General features: G+C 56.8%; 1 protein-coding gene and 1 long non-coding RNA gene across 2 annotated transcripts; both read left to right on the top strand.

Annotated features, from left to right (window-relative positions):
- Positions 1-2,849: 2,849 nt before the first annotated feature.
- Positions 2,850-4,090, top strand: LOC138923078 (uncharacterized). Its single transcript, XR_011436197.1, has 3 exons — positions 2,850-2,962; positions 3,630-3,820; positions 3,966-4,090. It is a non-coding gene; the product is annotated as an uncharacterized lncRNA (long non-coding RNA).
- A 168-nt stretch (positions 4,091-4,258) lies between these two features.
- On the top strand, positions 4,259-7,264 carry LOC138923077 (ral guanine nucleotide dissociation stimulator-like). Its single transcript, XM_070259659.1, has 5 exons — positions 4,259-4,267; positions 5,033-5,248; positions 5,673-5,719; positions 6,226-6,295; positions 7,054-7,264. Exons 1-5 carry the CDS (start codon positions 4,259-4,261, stop codon positions 7,246-7,248), a joined length of 537 nt encoding a protein of 178 aa, XP_070115760.1. The 3' UTR covers positions 7,249-7,264.
- Positions 7,265-12,549: the final 5,285 nt, after the last annotated feature.

Genomic DNA, 12,549 nt, shown 5'->3' with positions numbered 1-12,549 from the left:
CTGGATACGCCAGTACCAATTTCTGGAAAAGGCTGGAAAATCTGCCAGACGCACCAGAATCACCCACCGGACATGTGGGAACTAATTGCAAGACAGGTCGGAAACAAAGCCAGGACACTGAAAGCATCAACCGGACAGGATGGAATCAGGTCCCAGAAACACTGTTGCAACCTGCTGGACATGCCGGAACCACCTTTCGAATGTACCAGAACCATATACCAGACACACAGGAACCACTTGCCAGACACCATGGAACCAACTGTGAGATACACCGGAACCAGGCTCCCAGTATGCTGAAGCCACCTACTGTGTACAGTTCTGGAGGTGACATGGGCAAGGAGGGTGAGCAGCCAAGATCCCAGAGGGGTTTTCAGTGGGTGTGATTGAAGAAGGGGCTAAGGTAAGGGAACCCAGAGGTAGTGACCTCACTTCCTTGGAGACAGACCCCAACAGAACTTAGCACACTGGTCTCCAGGCGCCCACATTCTAGACATAGTGTCCTACGGAGCTCACTTGAGTGGAGACATTCAAGAGAACAGCATGTCTTCCTGTTGTCTCCTGAGTTGTGGAGGCTGTGGCTTCAGGAAAGCCAAGAAAAAGAGACTTTTCAGTCACTATAGACACTGGCTTGGCCCTAACTGCACCGCCTCTGTCCATTTGTCAGGAGGAGCCCTCAGGTAACACAGGGCAGGCCAACAGGGTTAGGCCACAACTGGGTGCCACCCGCACACCCCTTTGAGCCTCCTTGTGTGTTAGGGGAGGAATGGAGTGAGGGGCGGCGGGGCAGAGCGGGGACCCAACCTGGGCAGGAGGCCATTTGCTCGGTGTTGGAAGCCTGACAGTGCGTCGTGTTCCCAGCCTAGGTGGTGGCTAACATGATGGGAGAGTGGGGTTCTGGGGACCAAACTCCTCTACCCATAGGTTAGTCCAAGAGCCATCCAGGTGTAATCTCATTCCCTCCTTGGCTGGAGGTCTATGCAGACGCTGCTGGGTCCCTGATCTGTACTGGGGTTTCCTCCCATGGCCAAGCCGAGGCAGGCCCCTGAAACCTCCCGGCCCGGCTCTCGGGCACTGTCTTTGCAGAGCAGCACACAGGAGGTGGTGAGAGAGCTGACGGATGGCTTCAGGTACTCCATCTCCCTGGACAGGGACCAGCTGCACCGCACCATCATAGATAACCAGGGATGCTCTGAGGTGAGAGTGGGCACGGAGGGGTCTTTGCACCCAGGACCCTGAGATGACCAGGGCAGGCCCAGAATCCAACCTCAAACTGCCGTTCTCCTGGGACCCTAACAGGGCTGTCCCCCATGAGTGTCCCACAGTCTCAAAGGAATCTGGACTTCCGCCTCCTCCCCCACCAGCTGCATAGGAGGGTAGGAGGGCAGTCTTTGCATTTCCCTAGGAAGATTAGAGAAAACGTTGTTGTCGTTGTCACTTCCCAATAGGCCCTGAGTATCTTTGAATTTTGCCTTTTTTGGAAAATGGAACCTCAACAACGAGGGTCTCCAAACTCCCTTTAATGTAAGAGAAATAACCATCAGCGTGTTTTGGAAGCCAAAGGGATTCTCAGAGTGTGTCACTGCCTTGTACACTGTTTCCCAGACCTGGGAGGGGTGGGGTGGCTGCATAACGGTTCCCTCCAGGTCGGGGCCCACTGAAGCCTCAGGCAGTTAGAGGGGCTGGCCCTCGGCCCTCACTTTGGGCGGTTCTCAGCTCTGACCCACAGGACATAGAGAAGCCACTTGGCATGCCTAAGCCTCTGTTCTCCTCTGTGGAGAGGGGGTGTCTGTTGAGGATTCACTGGGCTGGTGCTCTGCACAGAGGGAGCTCTGTTGTCCCTCAGCGAGCAAATGGCCTCCGGGAGCTCAGTGTGGAATCCTTCGCAGGACCAAAGTCAGATTGTACTTTGAGAGCCCAGAGCCTTGCTGAGTGTGGGAGCTCATGTGTCTCCTGTTGCAGATGTGTGGGAGGGGCTAGGAGTTCCTGGGTCAGCTGCAGACCTTGATAATCCTGGTGGTTTGCAGTGGTGGCCCTGACCCTGTGTCCTCCTCATCCCACCCAGAGTGAAGATGAGTCCACTCTGTCTGTCACTGAGGCCTGCAGGATGCGTGCCCTCCAGGCAGGCGTGATGCAGAGGCTCTCAGAGTCTGTGCTGCCAGCCTTCCCCAGCAGAGTCCTCTGCAGTGTCACCACCTCCCTCTGCAGCTACTCAGGCTGCAGCCCACAGCCCACCAGGTGCTGGACCAGCTGTTTCCCAGGTGACTGCCCACCTCCTCCTCAGCACAGTGGTGACTCTGCCCACTGCCAGCTGTGTGTCTTGTCTTGGGAATGTCACCGCATCTCTCTGAGCCTGAGTTGGCTCCTCTGAAATGTGGAGTGGCAGAGGATGAACTTGCTAGGCTTCTCCCAGGGATGAATGGGATCGCCCTCCAGGTGCTGCCCTGGTGCCCGGCTCTGCAGAGAGGGTGGTGGGCCGTGCTGTGGTTGCTGGTGGTGATTATTTCTCTGTCCCCCACGGAAAGTAGTCTTCCTCTCCCTTCACTGGCTTGTGGCTTTTTGAGTTTGGAAAAGCACCTGGAGAGCACCCTGTCAAGGAGTTTGAGATGCCATCCAGCTGGTCCTGGTGCTTGTCCTTGGTGTAGCCACTTAGGGATCTCTAGGGCCACAGAGGGGCCACAGGCCCACTCAGACACCTGGGGTGGTTCTGGTTGGAGTTCATTTAACAATGTCTATGAAGGACGTACTGTGTGCAGGGCATCTGGACACACTAAGTGTCACTCAATAAATGAAGCAGACAGCCTCCCTGGGCCTCCTCTCTAATCTGAAAGTGAGTCACACTTGACATCATTCCTAGGTCCCATCTACCCTCCATCCCGGGCAATGCCCTCATCCCCTTTGGGACACATGGAGGCAGCTTGGCCCATTGTGTGCGGGATGCTGGAAGACAGCACCACCTCCCAAAGTGAGTGGTCTTTGGGTGCAGACGGAGGGCCTCCTGTCTCTAGCAAACAGGGTGCGGGGAGAGGATGGAGGCTGCGGCCGGGTCAGGCCTGGGAGAACCCTGCATCTCACCCATCTTGTGATTCCCATGGGAGGGCTGAGTTCTGGTGGCTTCCACTCCAGCAGGACTGGACTCAAAGAGAGCTATGCATGGGTCCCAGGCCCCCTGAGAACTGGAAGGGAGGCTGGGCTGAGTTTGCCTCCTAGAGACCCAATCCCAGCAGAGTCCCAGCTCCTTCTGCCTCCTTCTTTTCCACACATCCACCCCTTGTGAGCGCCACCACCAGGTCCATAGTAGGAGGTGTGTGAGCAGACTGCTCACAGATCTGCTGGAGTCTTCATTCCAGTGGTCCATTTGCATGGAGGGCTGGGGTGGGATGTGTCCAGACCCTTGGGGAGGAGAGTGTCGTTGGGAACAAGAGACTCTCACAGACTCTGTGTTCGACCTGCTCAATAGCAGGCCTGCCACAGCCAGGACAGCCAGCCAGGGCTCAGGGCTGGGATGGGCCCCTCCTCTGGAGGGGGAGGGGATGGCGCAGGGGCCCAGATGCTAACAAGAGTGCCTTGGGTGGGCAGTGTTTAAGGAAAGGCTGGGCCACTGACTCTCTGGCCCATCTGCCTCCCTGCAGTGCTATCTATTTCCTGCTGGGAACCTGGCTGGGCCAAGGGCAGGATTGCAGGGAGCCCCTACAGTTTCCATGCTGGACCCTGCAGCTGGCCACTCTGCACGTCAGCTTTGGTGGCTCACATGTGGAGGGCCATGCCTACCTTCTGCCAGGACACCTGGAGCACCTGAAGGCCATTGAGGCCAAACAGAAAGGTGAGGGTACTGGAGTCTGAGAAGACTGTCTGTGTTGAGGTTCATGGGCTAGAGTTCCCTAAAGGCAGTGGAGTCCTTCCTGTCTTTGGAAAGGCACAGAAACTGTCAGGTGTGTGGGTGAAACTTTCTCCTTATCCTGCTGCAGAGCCAGCTCCAAAGCTCCTGCCACATCCAGAGCCAGAGCCAGAGCCAGAACCAGCCCCTGGGCTAGAGCCATCTCCAGCTCCAGCCCCACCACCCATGGCAGAGCTGGAGCCAGCGTCACCTGCATCATCGGACCCTACAGGGCTGGAGGAAGGGGCACCATTAGCTTCAGCCCTAGTGCCAGCTCCTGAACTAGAGCCCACTGGACCCTGGGCTGTGACCACCGAAAACCAGCTGCGGGAGGAGAAGCCGAACATCTTAGTCCCTCCCCGGCTGGTGAGGCAGCTGACAAGGATGGAGGCGGTGAGCAGTGGGGTCTGCAGGGCAGGGGGGCCCTGCCTTCCTGTGCCGTCAGCTGCCCCACACCTGCCATTCCCTGATCCAAAATCTGATGATCTGGGTTGCACATTCCTGCTCCCCCGTTACCAACACTGCGACTTGGGCACTTTCTTAACCCCAAGCACTCGCTGTCCTCACGTGCACAGCAGAGCCGGACACTAAGGGCACCTGCTGCACGGGGTGGCTGTGCCGATGAATGAGGTGGAACAGGGGAGTTGGGCAGGTCTGGCCTTTTGGTGCAGGAGGGAGCTCACTGAAGTGCTGCCAGGTCCTTGGGCCGATCACACGGTGCCCAGGGGGCCTTCAAATCCTCAGCACACATCAGGCATGTGATGTGTACTGACTCCAGCAGAGACAATCACATAAAGCCGGTGCTTCTCCCTGCCTCGGGGGAATGTGCATGGGAATGGGGAGTGGGACCCGAGGGGGACTGCGATGGGTGGAAGATGTCCCTTGGGGTGGGCCGGTGAGGGCTGTTTCCGGAGCTTGGAGGAAGTGAGATGGGGCTGGGAGCAAATGCCCTCCCTTCTGCACAGCACTGTGTCCCAGTCATCTTGTGCTGACACCTTCAGTGGACACAGACAAAACCCAGGGAATCCCACACACCTCAGAGATCACATCCTCTGCTTCCTGAGCTCCTGCTCTGTCCTCAACCCGCCTGGGACTGTGGAGGATCATGGATGCCAAGCTGGGGTGAGGCAGTGCTGGCAACACTCTGAATCTTCCCAGGAGCTGTTCAAGAAATTGGTGCCTGCCCACTGCCTGGGCTCCATCTGGTCCCAGCGAGACCGCAGGGACCGCAAATTCCTGGCACCCACCATCCGTGACTCTGAGGCACACATGAACACCTTGGCCAACAGTGTCATCGCTACGTGCCTCGGGGCCCTGGGCATGACAGCGCAGGACAGGGCCAGGATGGTAGAGCTGTGGATTCATGTGGCTGAAGTAAGTCATGGGAGGCCCATGGAGGCCCTGTCTGGAGTCATGGGAATTGCCTCTTATTTCTCAGCTGTCGATATTGAAGTCTGTGGTCTGAGTCCCTGCACTGGCCCTAAACACTCCTGCCAGGGCCACACTGACCTTGACTTGAGGTCCTGGTGGTGGCAAGCTCACTTCCTTCCTGTGCTCCTTCCTTGTGTTCAGCTAAAAATCCTTGCACCTGGCAGTGTTACTCCTCAGGTCCCAGGTGTGCCCTCCCTGGGTTTCCTGGGCATCTGTCTCATCCAGGACAGGAGAAGTCCATGAGGGGACAGAATCCAGAGCTGGAGAGCTCCAGCCCCCACTCACAGCTCAATCTCTTCCCTTCCCTAGGGGTGCCTTAGGCCTCAGAAATTTCGCGTCCTTCCACACGATCTTTTCTGCTCTGCAGAGCCCTGCCATTAAGCGTCTCAAACACACCTGGGGACAAGTGTCCAGGTGGGTAGGCTGCCCTCCATCCAAGCACCACGAGGGGGAGGTGGACCCTGCACCCAGCATTGGGTCGCCATGGCCCCCGCAGTCAGCTGAGACCACCTGGGAGACAGTGAATGCCTGGGACATGGACTGATCTGGTTCCTGGGTCTCTGAGCCTCTCAGGACCTAGGCCAGCGGTTCTGCCCAGGAACTCATTTCCTTCAATATCAGATCCTGACTTGAGCCCAGTTGGAGATTCTCAAGTGTTTCCTTTGCAGCAACAGAAATCTCCATCCAACTGAAACCAAGAGTGTTCAAAACAGATCTGTGTGGTAGATATGGGAATGGAGGCCCCAGGTGACAACAGGAGAGGCCCCTCCCCAGTCCAATGGGGACCTCAGGGCTCAGAGCAACCCAGTGAAATCCCTCATCCAGGCCCCAGGCTGTTTGGGTCTTCTGGGATCTCAAACAAACGGATTTGACCTTCAACCATCCCATAATATTTCTTCCTTTCTTTCCCCACTCCCCAGGGAGAGATCCTACACCTTTAAGAAGTGGTGCAGGGGACAGCAGCACGTGAGCAAGAGACTGTTCCTGAAGGTAACCTGGGGCTGGAGATCTGGAGGAGGGGCCTGCGGGGGCCGGGACGGGAACATCCTGAGGGCATCCTAGGAAGTGAGGCTATGGTAAGGCCATCCTGGGGTTCAGAGACCCCTGTGGGTGGGGCAGGAAGGAGATGCCACATGGCTCCCCCAACACCCTTGCCCTCTCCCTCCATGTACTGGTTATTGTGGACACACTCTTGGGAGTGCAGAGGTCAGGACCGTGGTGAGTGGTGGGGCAGGGCGAGGGGTGAAGGCAGCAGGGACAGGGACTCTGGCTGGGAGGGAGAGTGACCTCTCCTCAGTGGGTCCTTGAGCAAGTCTCTGCCCCTCTGTGGGCCTCGGTCTCCTCCTCTGGGAAATGGAGGGAGTGGCATGGTGCAGGCCTCACGGTGGGGTGATGCCATCCAAGGGAGGACAGGAATGGGAGGAGATTTGTGCTGGCTCCTCCTCGAGAGCTGAGGGGAGAGCAGTGATGACAGTCAGATGACAGGGAGTCCTCAGGAGAGCCCTGGAGGCAGGTGGAGTTCTCCCACTCTTTCCTGATGAGAAAGGTCTCAGATGGGCAGGCCCAAGGTCACACAACAGTGAGTCCTGGAGCCAGGACTGGTCTTTTAAGAATCAGAGCACCCTGGAGGTGGGAACAGCACAGGCAGCAGGGGACTGGAGCCAGATGGCCAGGGTCTGAGGTCAGGGGCCTTGAGGGACATGTGGAAGGGAGCAGGGCCTCTCTGACCCTGTCCTCGGCACTGACAGGAGGCGACCACCGTGTTGGCCACTGCACAGAGGGGCCGCCATAGAGCCCGGGAGAGGCAGCGGCAGCAGGTGAGGGTGCCTGGGGGAGAGGTGCCCAGGAGTCAGAGGAAAGGGTGCTCCCCCTCCCAGCTAGAGGCCTGCCCCACGAGAGGGTCCTTCCTCCTCCAGCGCATCTGCTGTGGCTGCCGAGCCTGAAGTGCCTGCAGTGGCAGTGAGCAGGAGGAGCCTGGGAGGGCTGCGGAGCAGGAATTGGTTTTGGGGTGGGGTGGGGCTGGGGCCACACCCCCTGGGATTGGCCCACAGCCAGCCCTGGGACGTGACTGGGGGAGTTTGGTGTTCCTGGAGGGGAGGGGAGGAGGGCATTGTGTGTGGTGGGGGCTCCTGAGGGTCCTAGGCTACTGTACATGGGAGCCTGGGGTGGGCAGGTGGCTGGGGTAAGGGGTTTCAGGGGAGGGTTCATGGGGGCACCTGAGTGCTGGAACTCATCACCATCCCCACCTTCCTGGAGCAGGGTGTCATCCCCTCCCTCGAGATGATCTTGAGTTACCTGGAGCTGCTGCATGATGAGACGGATTATTATGAGGAGGTGAGTGAGCCTGGAGGTGGGGCCGTGGGATCAGGCTCCTGAGGGTTTGGGAGGGAGGGTAGCCCTGAGCCCTGAGCTCTCACACTTGGAAAGGTCCTCTGCAGAGCCTCCCAGCCTCCTGTGGAAGCCAGGGCATCAGGCCCATCTCAGCAACGAGTGATGGGAGGCTCTGCCTAGGCCGCCATCCAGGCTCCCTCCTGGTGCTGAGGCTCAGAGCTGCCTGGCTGTGTGGGCGCAGGAGGTGGTGTCTGAGCTGGACTCAGCCTCTCCCTCTGGCCCTGCCCATGAGGGAAGAGAAGTCGGGCCCCTCCCAGTCAGGAAGCACATCATTGGCTGAGCTGTCCCTTCCTGCCTGAGGCCTCAGTCTCCCCACGTGTCATCAGAGAGGGTTGAGTACAAGGTCTCAGCTCCTCTGCCCCCAGGTCTGGAGCCCAGAGCCTGGCCCAGGTCCAAGTCCGGTCTCTGGAAGGGCCTGCCCACTGGCAGCAGTGCAACACTGGAAGAGGTGGGATGGGGGCTAGTTCTGGGCTAAGGGGGCTGTTTCTGATGGACTTCGGCTGTCTGCCTTCCAGGGCAATGTGCTCAGCTGTCGGAATGAGGTAAGGAGCTGCGGCCTCACTGTGGTGAGTATGGGTGTGTGGGAATGAGAGAGCCCCCCTTTCATAACAAGCCCTCTAACTCAATCCCTGGGGTCGGACATTTATTTGCAGAGTTTGATATACAGAGCTGGGGATGCTATGGCGTTGGCGGGTAGGGGAAGGGCTGGCATCAATGACCCCTTCCTGGTAGAGGATCTATTTCGGGCCAACTGTGAGAACAGGCACGTCCTGACTGGAATTGCAGGGAAGGAGAGTTCCCAAGTTGGCAAAGGCCCCACACTGGCTCCTTGTCCCCCTCCTCACCCCCTCCAAGAGCCCTGCAGGGAACCCCACCCAGGCCATGTCTCCATCCTGTCCTTCCTCTGTCCAGGAATTCAAATTCATCAAGGACATCGAGATGGTCCAGAAGGCTGCAAATCTGTACACCGTGCAGCCTGATGAGCATTTTGGTGCCTGGTTCCAGGCCGTGGAGCCCCTGAGCGAGGAGGCGAGGTGAGGCGGGGCAGGAGTTGGGTGAGGCAGGGCAAGCTCTCTGCAGACCAGCTCCAGTGTCCATGGCCGTGGCTCCATGGTCAGCCTCAGATCTGGCTGCATGGCGACCCCTGGGGCCCTGGGACTCCAGCTGCTGGGAGGCTCTGGGAGGCACAGCTCAGGCGTGGCTCCTGGGAGCCAACAACTCCACTCTGTCCTGTAGCTACAGCCTGTCCTGTCAGCTGGAGCCGTACCAGTGGACCAGAAAGATTCGACTCTTCTTCACAGACAGGAAGAGCCACTCATCTTCCCGCCCAGAGCTGAGTGAGTGTCTGGACTGGCAGTGGCTGAATCCAGGGGCTCAGTACAGATTCAGGCCAAGTCTGGGCCAGGGGAGCTGGACAGCTGTGGTGCTGGGGCCCCAGCTCCACCACTGAGCAGTCCTGTCACGGGTGATTCCCCTCGCATTTCTGGGACTGGTTTGTTTCTCTGTGAAGTGGGTGACACTAAATATCAGCCCCTGTGTCAGACATGGGGTGCTGTTGGCTGACTAAGCACTCAGCACCGGGGCTGGGCACAGGGTACAGTGGGTGCGGGGAGGGGGGAGAGTATGCTGTGTTTCTGGGGGAGGCCCCCTAGGAAATTCCTCTCTCTATCCAGACACCAGGCCCCCAAAAAAGAACCCAGTGGTGGTGGCAGATGATGCTCCTGAGACCAGCTGAACTACAGCAGGGACACAGCGGGGACACTCAGGTGCATGGGGCCACCTCTCAGAGGCTGATGTGAATGAAAACTTTGTGATCCATTTCCTGGGGTCCCTGAAGGCAACAAGGGAGTGGACGATCCCCCCATCTCCCTCACACATTTTCCCCAGCGCCTATTTCCCTCTTTGGAGGGGCCATGTTTTTGTTGTCAATGATAAATGCTAAGTTTGGGTATTATATTAAATTTCTGTTTTTTTCTCAGCCTGGGAGTGGACATGTGGTTCTTTCACTCTCTGTGCTCATGAAAATGAGAATCCAGAATCTCACATTCCTCCTTGAATTCAGAAACCTCGCAGAGTCCTCCGCTCAGGGCATGTGGTGAAGGGAGAAGTGCCAGTGCCGCCCCTGGCTGCTGAAGGACAGTCCTGTGTCCCCCTCACTCAGAGGACAGGATCATTGCAGTGTGGTTCACCTGGTCCTGGAGCAGAAGTGGCCCCTCCGATCTTACAGGGGCTGAGACGTTGGAGGGACTTTCTCTGGCAGAACAACAGCCACAGAAACGGGGGTGTCTTTAAAAGTAGCACTTGCTTCGGGCCAGCCCAGTGGTGCAGCGGTTCAGTTCCCAAGGTCCCCTTTGGCCGCCTGAGGTATGCTGGTACAGATCCCGAGTGCAGACCTAAGCATCCCTTGTCCAGCCACGCTGTGGCAGGCGTCCCGCATATAAAGTAGAGGAAGATGGGCACGGATGTTAGCTCAGGGTCAGTCTTCCTCAGCAAAAATAGGAGGATTAGCTGCAGATGTTAGCTCAGACCTAACCTTCCTCAATAGCCAAAAAGCTGGCCCTGGCCTGTGCCTAGCACAATTCCTGCCCAGGACCGTGGCTGCCTTGCTGCACTTGGAGGACGAGGGAACATTTTCCCAGTTCCTCTTGCCCAAATGAGGAACTTGTTTTCTGATTCAGCCCCTGGAATTGCATCCACTGTAAGTGGGGAAAATCCTGTAAAACCTCAAAATGTGCGCGTGGAGAGGGCGAGGCTAGAGGAAGGTCCTGTGCAAAGGGACTAAGGGCGGGCAGGACTATCTCCCTCTCTGGGCCCTCTAGGGTCTCCCTGTTCACCTTTGACCTGGGCTTGGTCCTCCTGGGATTCGGGTCCTTGACTCTGATTCCCACTTTCTGCTTATTTTTCTCCAAGGGAAAAGTGGGGAGGCAGCTTTTAGCGCCAAGGCTGGGGTCTCCCTCCACGACCTGGTGCTCCCTGTGAACTAGGATTTTCAGCATCCCTGCACTTCCGCATGCAATTCTCTCTGAGGGCAGAAATTCCCTAGATGCCCCCAGCCTTTCTGTCAGGTCCATCGTGGCCACTCCTCCCAGGCTGGACCTGATGGATCCCAGGTGCATTCTGGTTTTCCAGGATAACAGACCATCATCCTGACCAGGAATGACCCCACAGTGTTCCTTGCTGCCCAGGGTGACCTCTGGGCCTGTGAGGTACTGAGGTCCATGGTCTTGGACAATCACCAGTTTACACACTCTGGTGTAATTTGACTGGCTTTTCCTAAAGTGGTAGCGGCCCCGAGCCCATGAAGCATGTAGCCCCTGGGGTGACTAGGGTCTTTTCCACAGTCTTGTGCGGTGGTTCTGTCATTGACGTGTGAACCTTTCCTGTTGGGAAGTTGGAAAGATGAGGACTAAGAAAGGTGTAAGAGTGGGGGTCCTGGGGGCAATGCCACCAAACTAACGTTCTGTGGATGTGCATGGACACAGCTCACCAAGTATAATCCGGAAATGCTCCCCGTGTGGGTGTCCAACAGACACTGGTCTGGCTCAATCGGAGAACCCGCCTGAGAACCAACAGCTACGGGGTGACCACCCGGCATTTAAGAAGAGTTCATCCCCAGGAAACACCATGTAAGCAAGGACCAGATGAATCGCTTGTCACTTCTGAGTTATCCCCTCCTTTCCTGATGGCTACAAGTGTCACTCAGACACTCGGCAGGCCAGACTCTGCCAGGAAGGCCGTCTCAGGACAGCCAGGAAGGCTGAGATAATCCTGGTTCCCGGCAGCCTTTTAGGCCCTTGCTGATGCGGCACAGCCACCCAGGAAAGAGACTTTGCCAGAGGAAGGTGGGGAAGGCTGTGCTGTCCCTCCAGGGAGAAAGAGTCGTGGCAGGTCCAGGGCTAGTCCAGGGCCAGGATGAAGGCACGGGTGTCCCACGAGTGTCTCCTCCAGGACTGGGATGCTCCTGAGAGCCGACCCGGCAGGTCAGACATTCAGTAAGTCACGTGGGTACAGCTGTGGCAGAGGAGGGACAATTTATCCCATCTTTGGGTTTCCAAATTGGAAATTGTTTGCTGAAGTCCATGAGTAAAGCAGTAGAAAATCTGGATGACAGGTTTATTTTTGAAGGAAAGTATGAGTTACCAAAACTGGCTTCCCAAGAGCTAACTAAAGGGAAGAGAAAATAACAATATAAAATGTTTGAAATCCCTCAGGTGCATATAGTTTCAGAGAAATCGTCAGAATATTTGAGGAACTGGAAAGCAGGGTTCTGTTTAAACTGTTGCAGGTGTAAGATAGGAGATGGGTCTGCATCTCATCTTCCAGTGTAAGTGAAAACAAGATCACATTAGATGAACTCAGTCTTTCCAAAGTGGTGTAAGACATGGGATTGTACTCCTCACTCACGTCCCTCAAGAATCTCTTGCCACGTGGTCCATTCATTGATGCATCTTCCATTTACAGGAGCTAACAAAAAATCTGTCCCATTGACAGCCATACCACCCAGCTAAATGCCACCTCACCCCACTCACAGTGTCCCGCAAGCCTCTCTTGGTGATCTGTCTCATCACAGTGAGGGATTCATGCCAGAGTATTCCAGAACCCTGGGAACCATATTCATACCACCTCCAATTGCCAAGATGAGGGTCTCCGAATGGGAAACCTGACTCCCAAACACTGCCTTTCCCTTGGCTCGCCTTAGGATTTCTCCCTGAATGACATGATTGGCCCATTCACCCGACTGCTGCCCCTCGGTTTTGGTGGCTCTGGAAGAGGTCCAGATGTACTGGCCTTTCCTTCACCATTGAGGAGACCAATGAGAACCCTTCTTGACTCCTCAACCTGCCCTTAGGTTT

The sequence above is a fragment of the Equus caballus genome, unplaced genomic scaffold (genome assembly GCF_041296265.1).
Source record: "Equus caballus isolate H_3958 breed thoroughbred unplaced genomic scaffold, TB-T2T unassigned-0001564, whole genome shotgun sequence".
Classification (NCBI taxonomy): Eukaryota; Metazoa; Chordata; class Mammalia; order Perissodactyla; family Equidae; genus Equus; species Equus caballus.
Note: the sequence above shows the minus strand (reverse complement) of the source record. Positions and strands in the feature narration are given on the sequence as shown.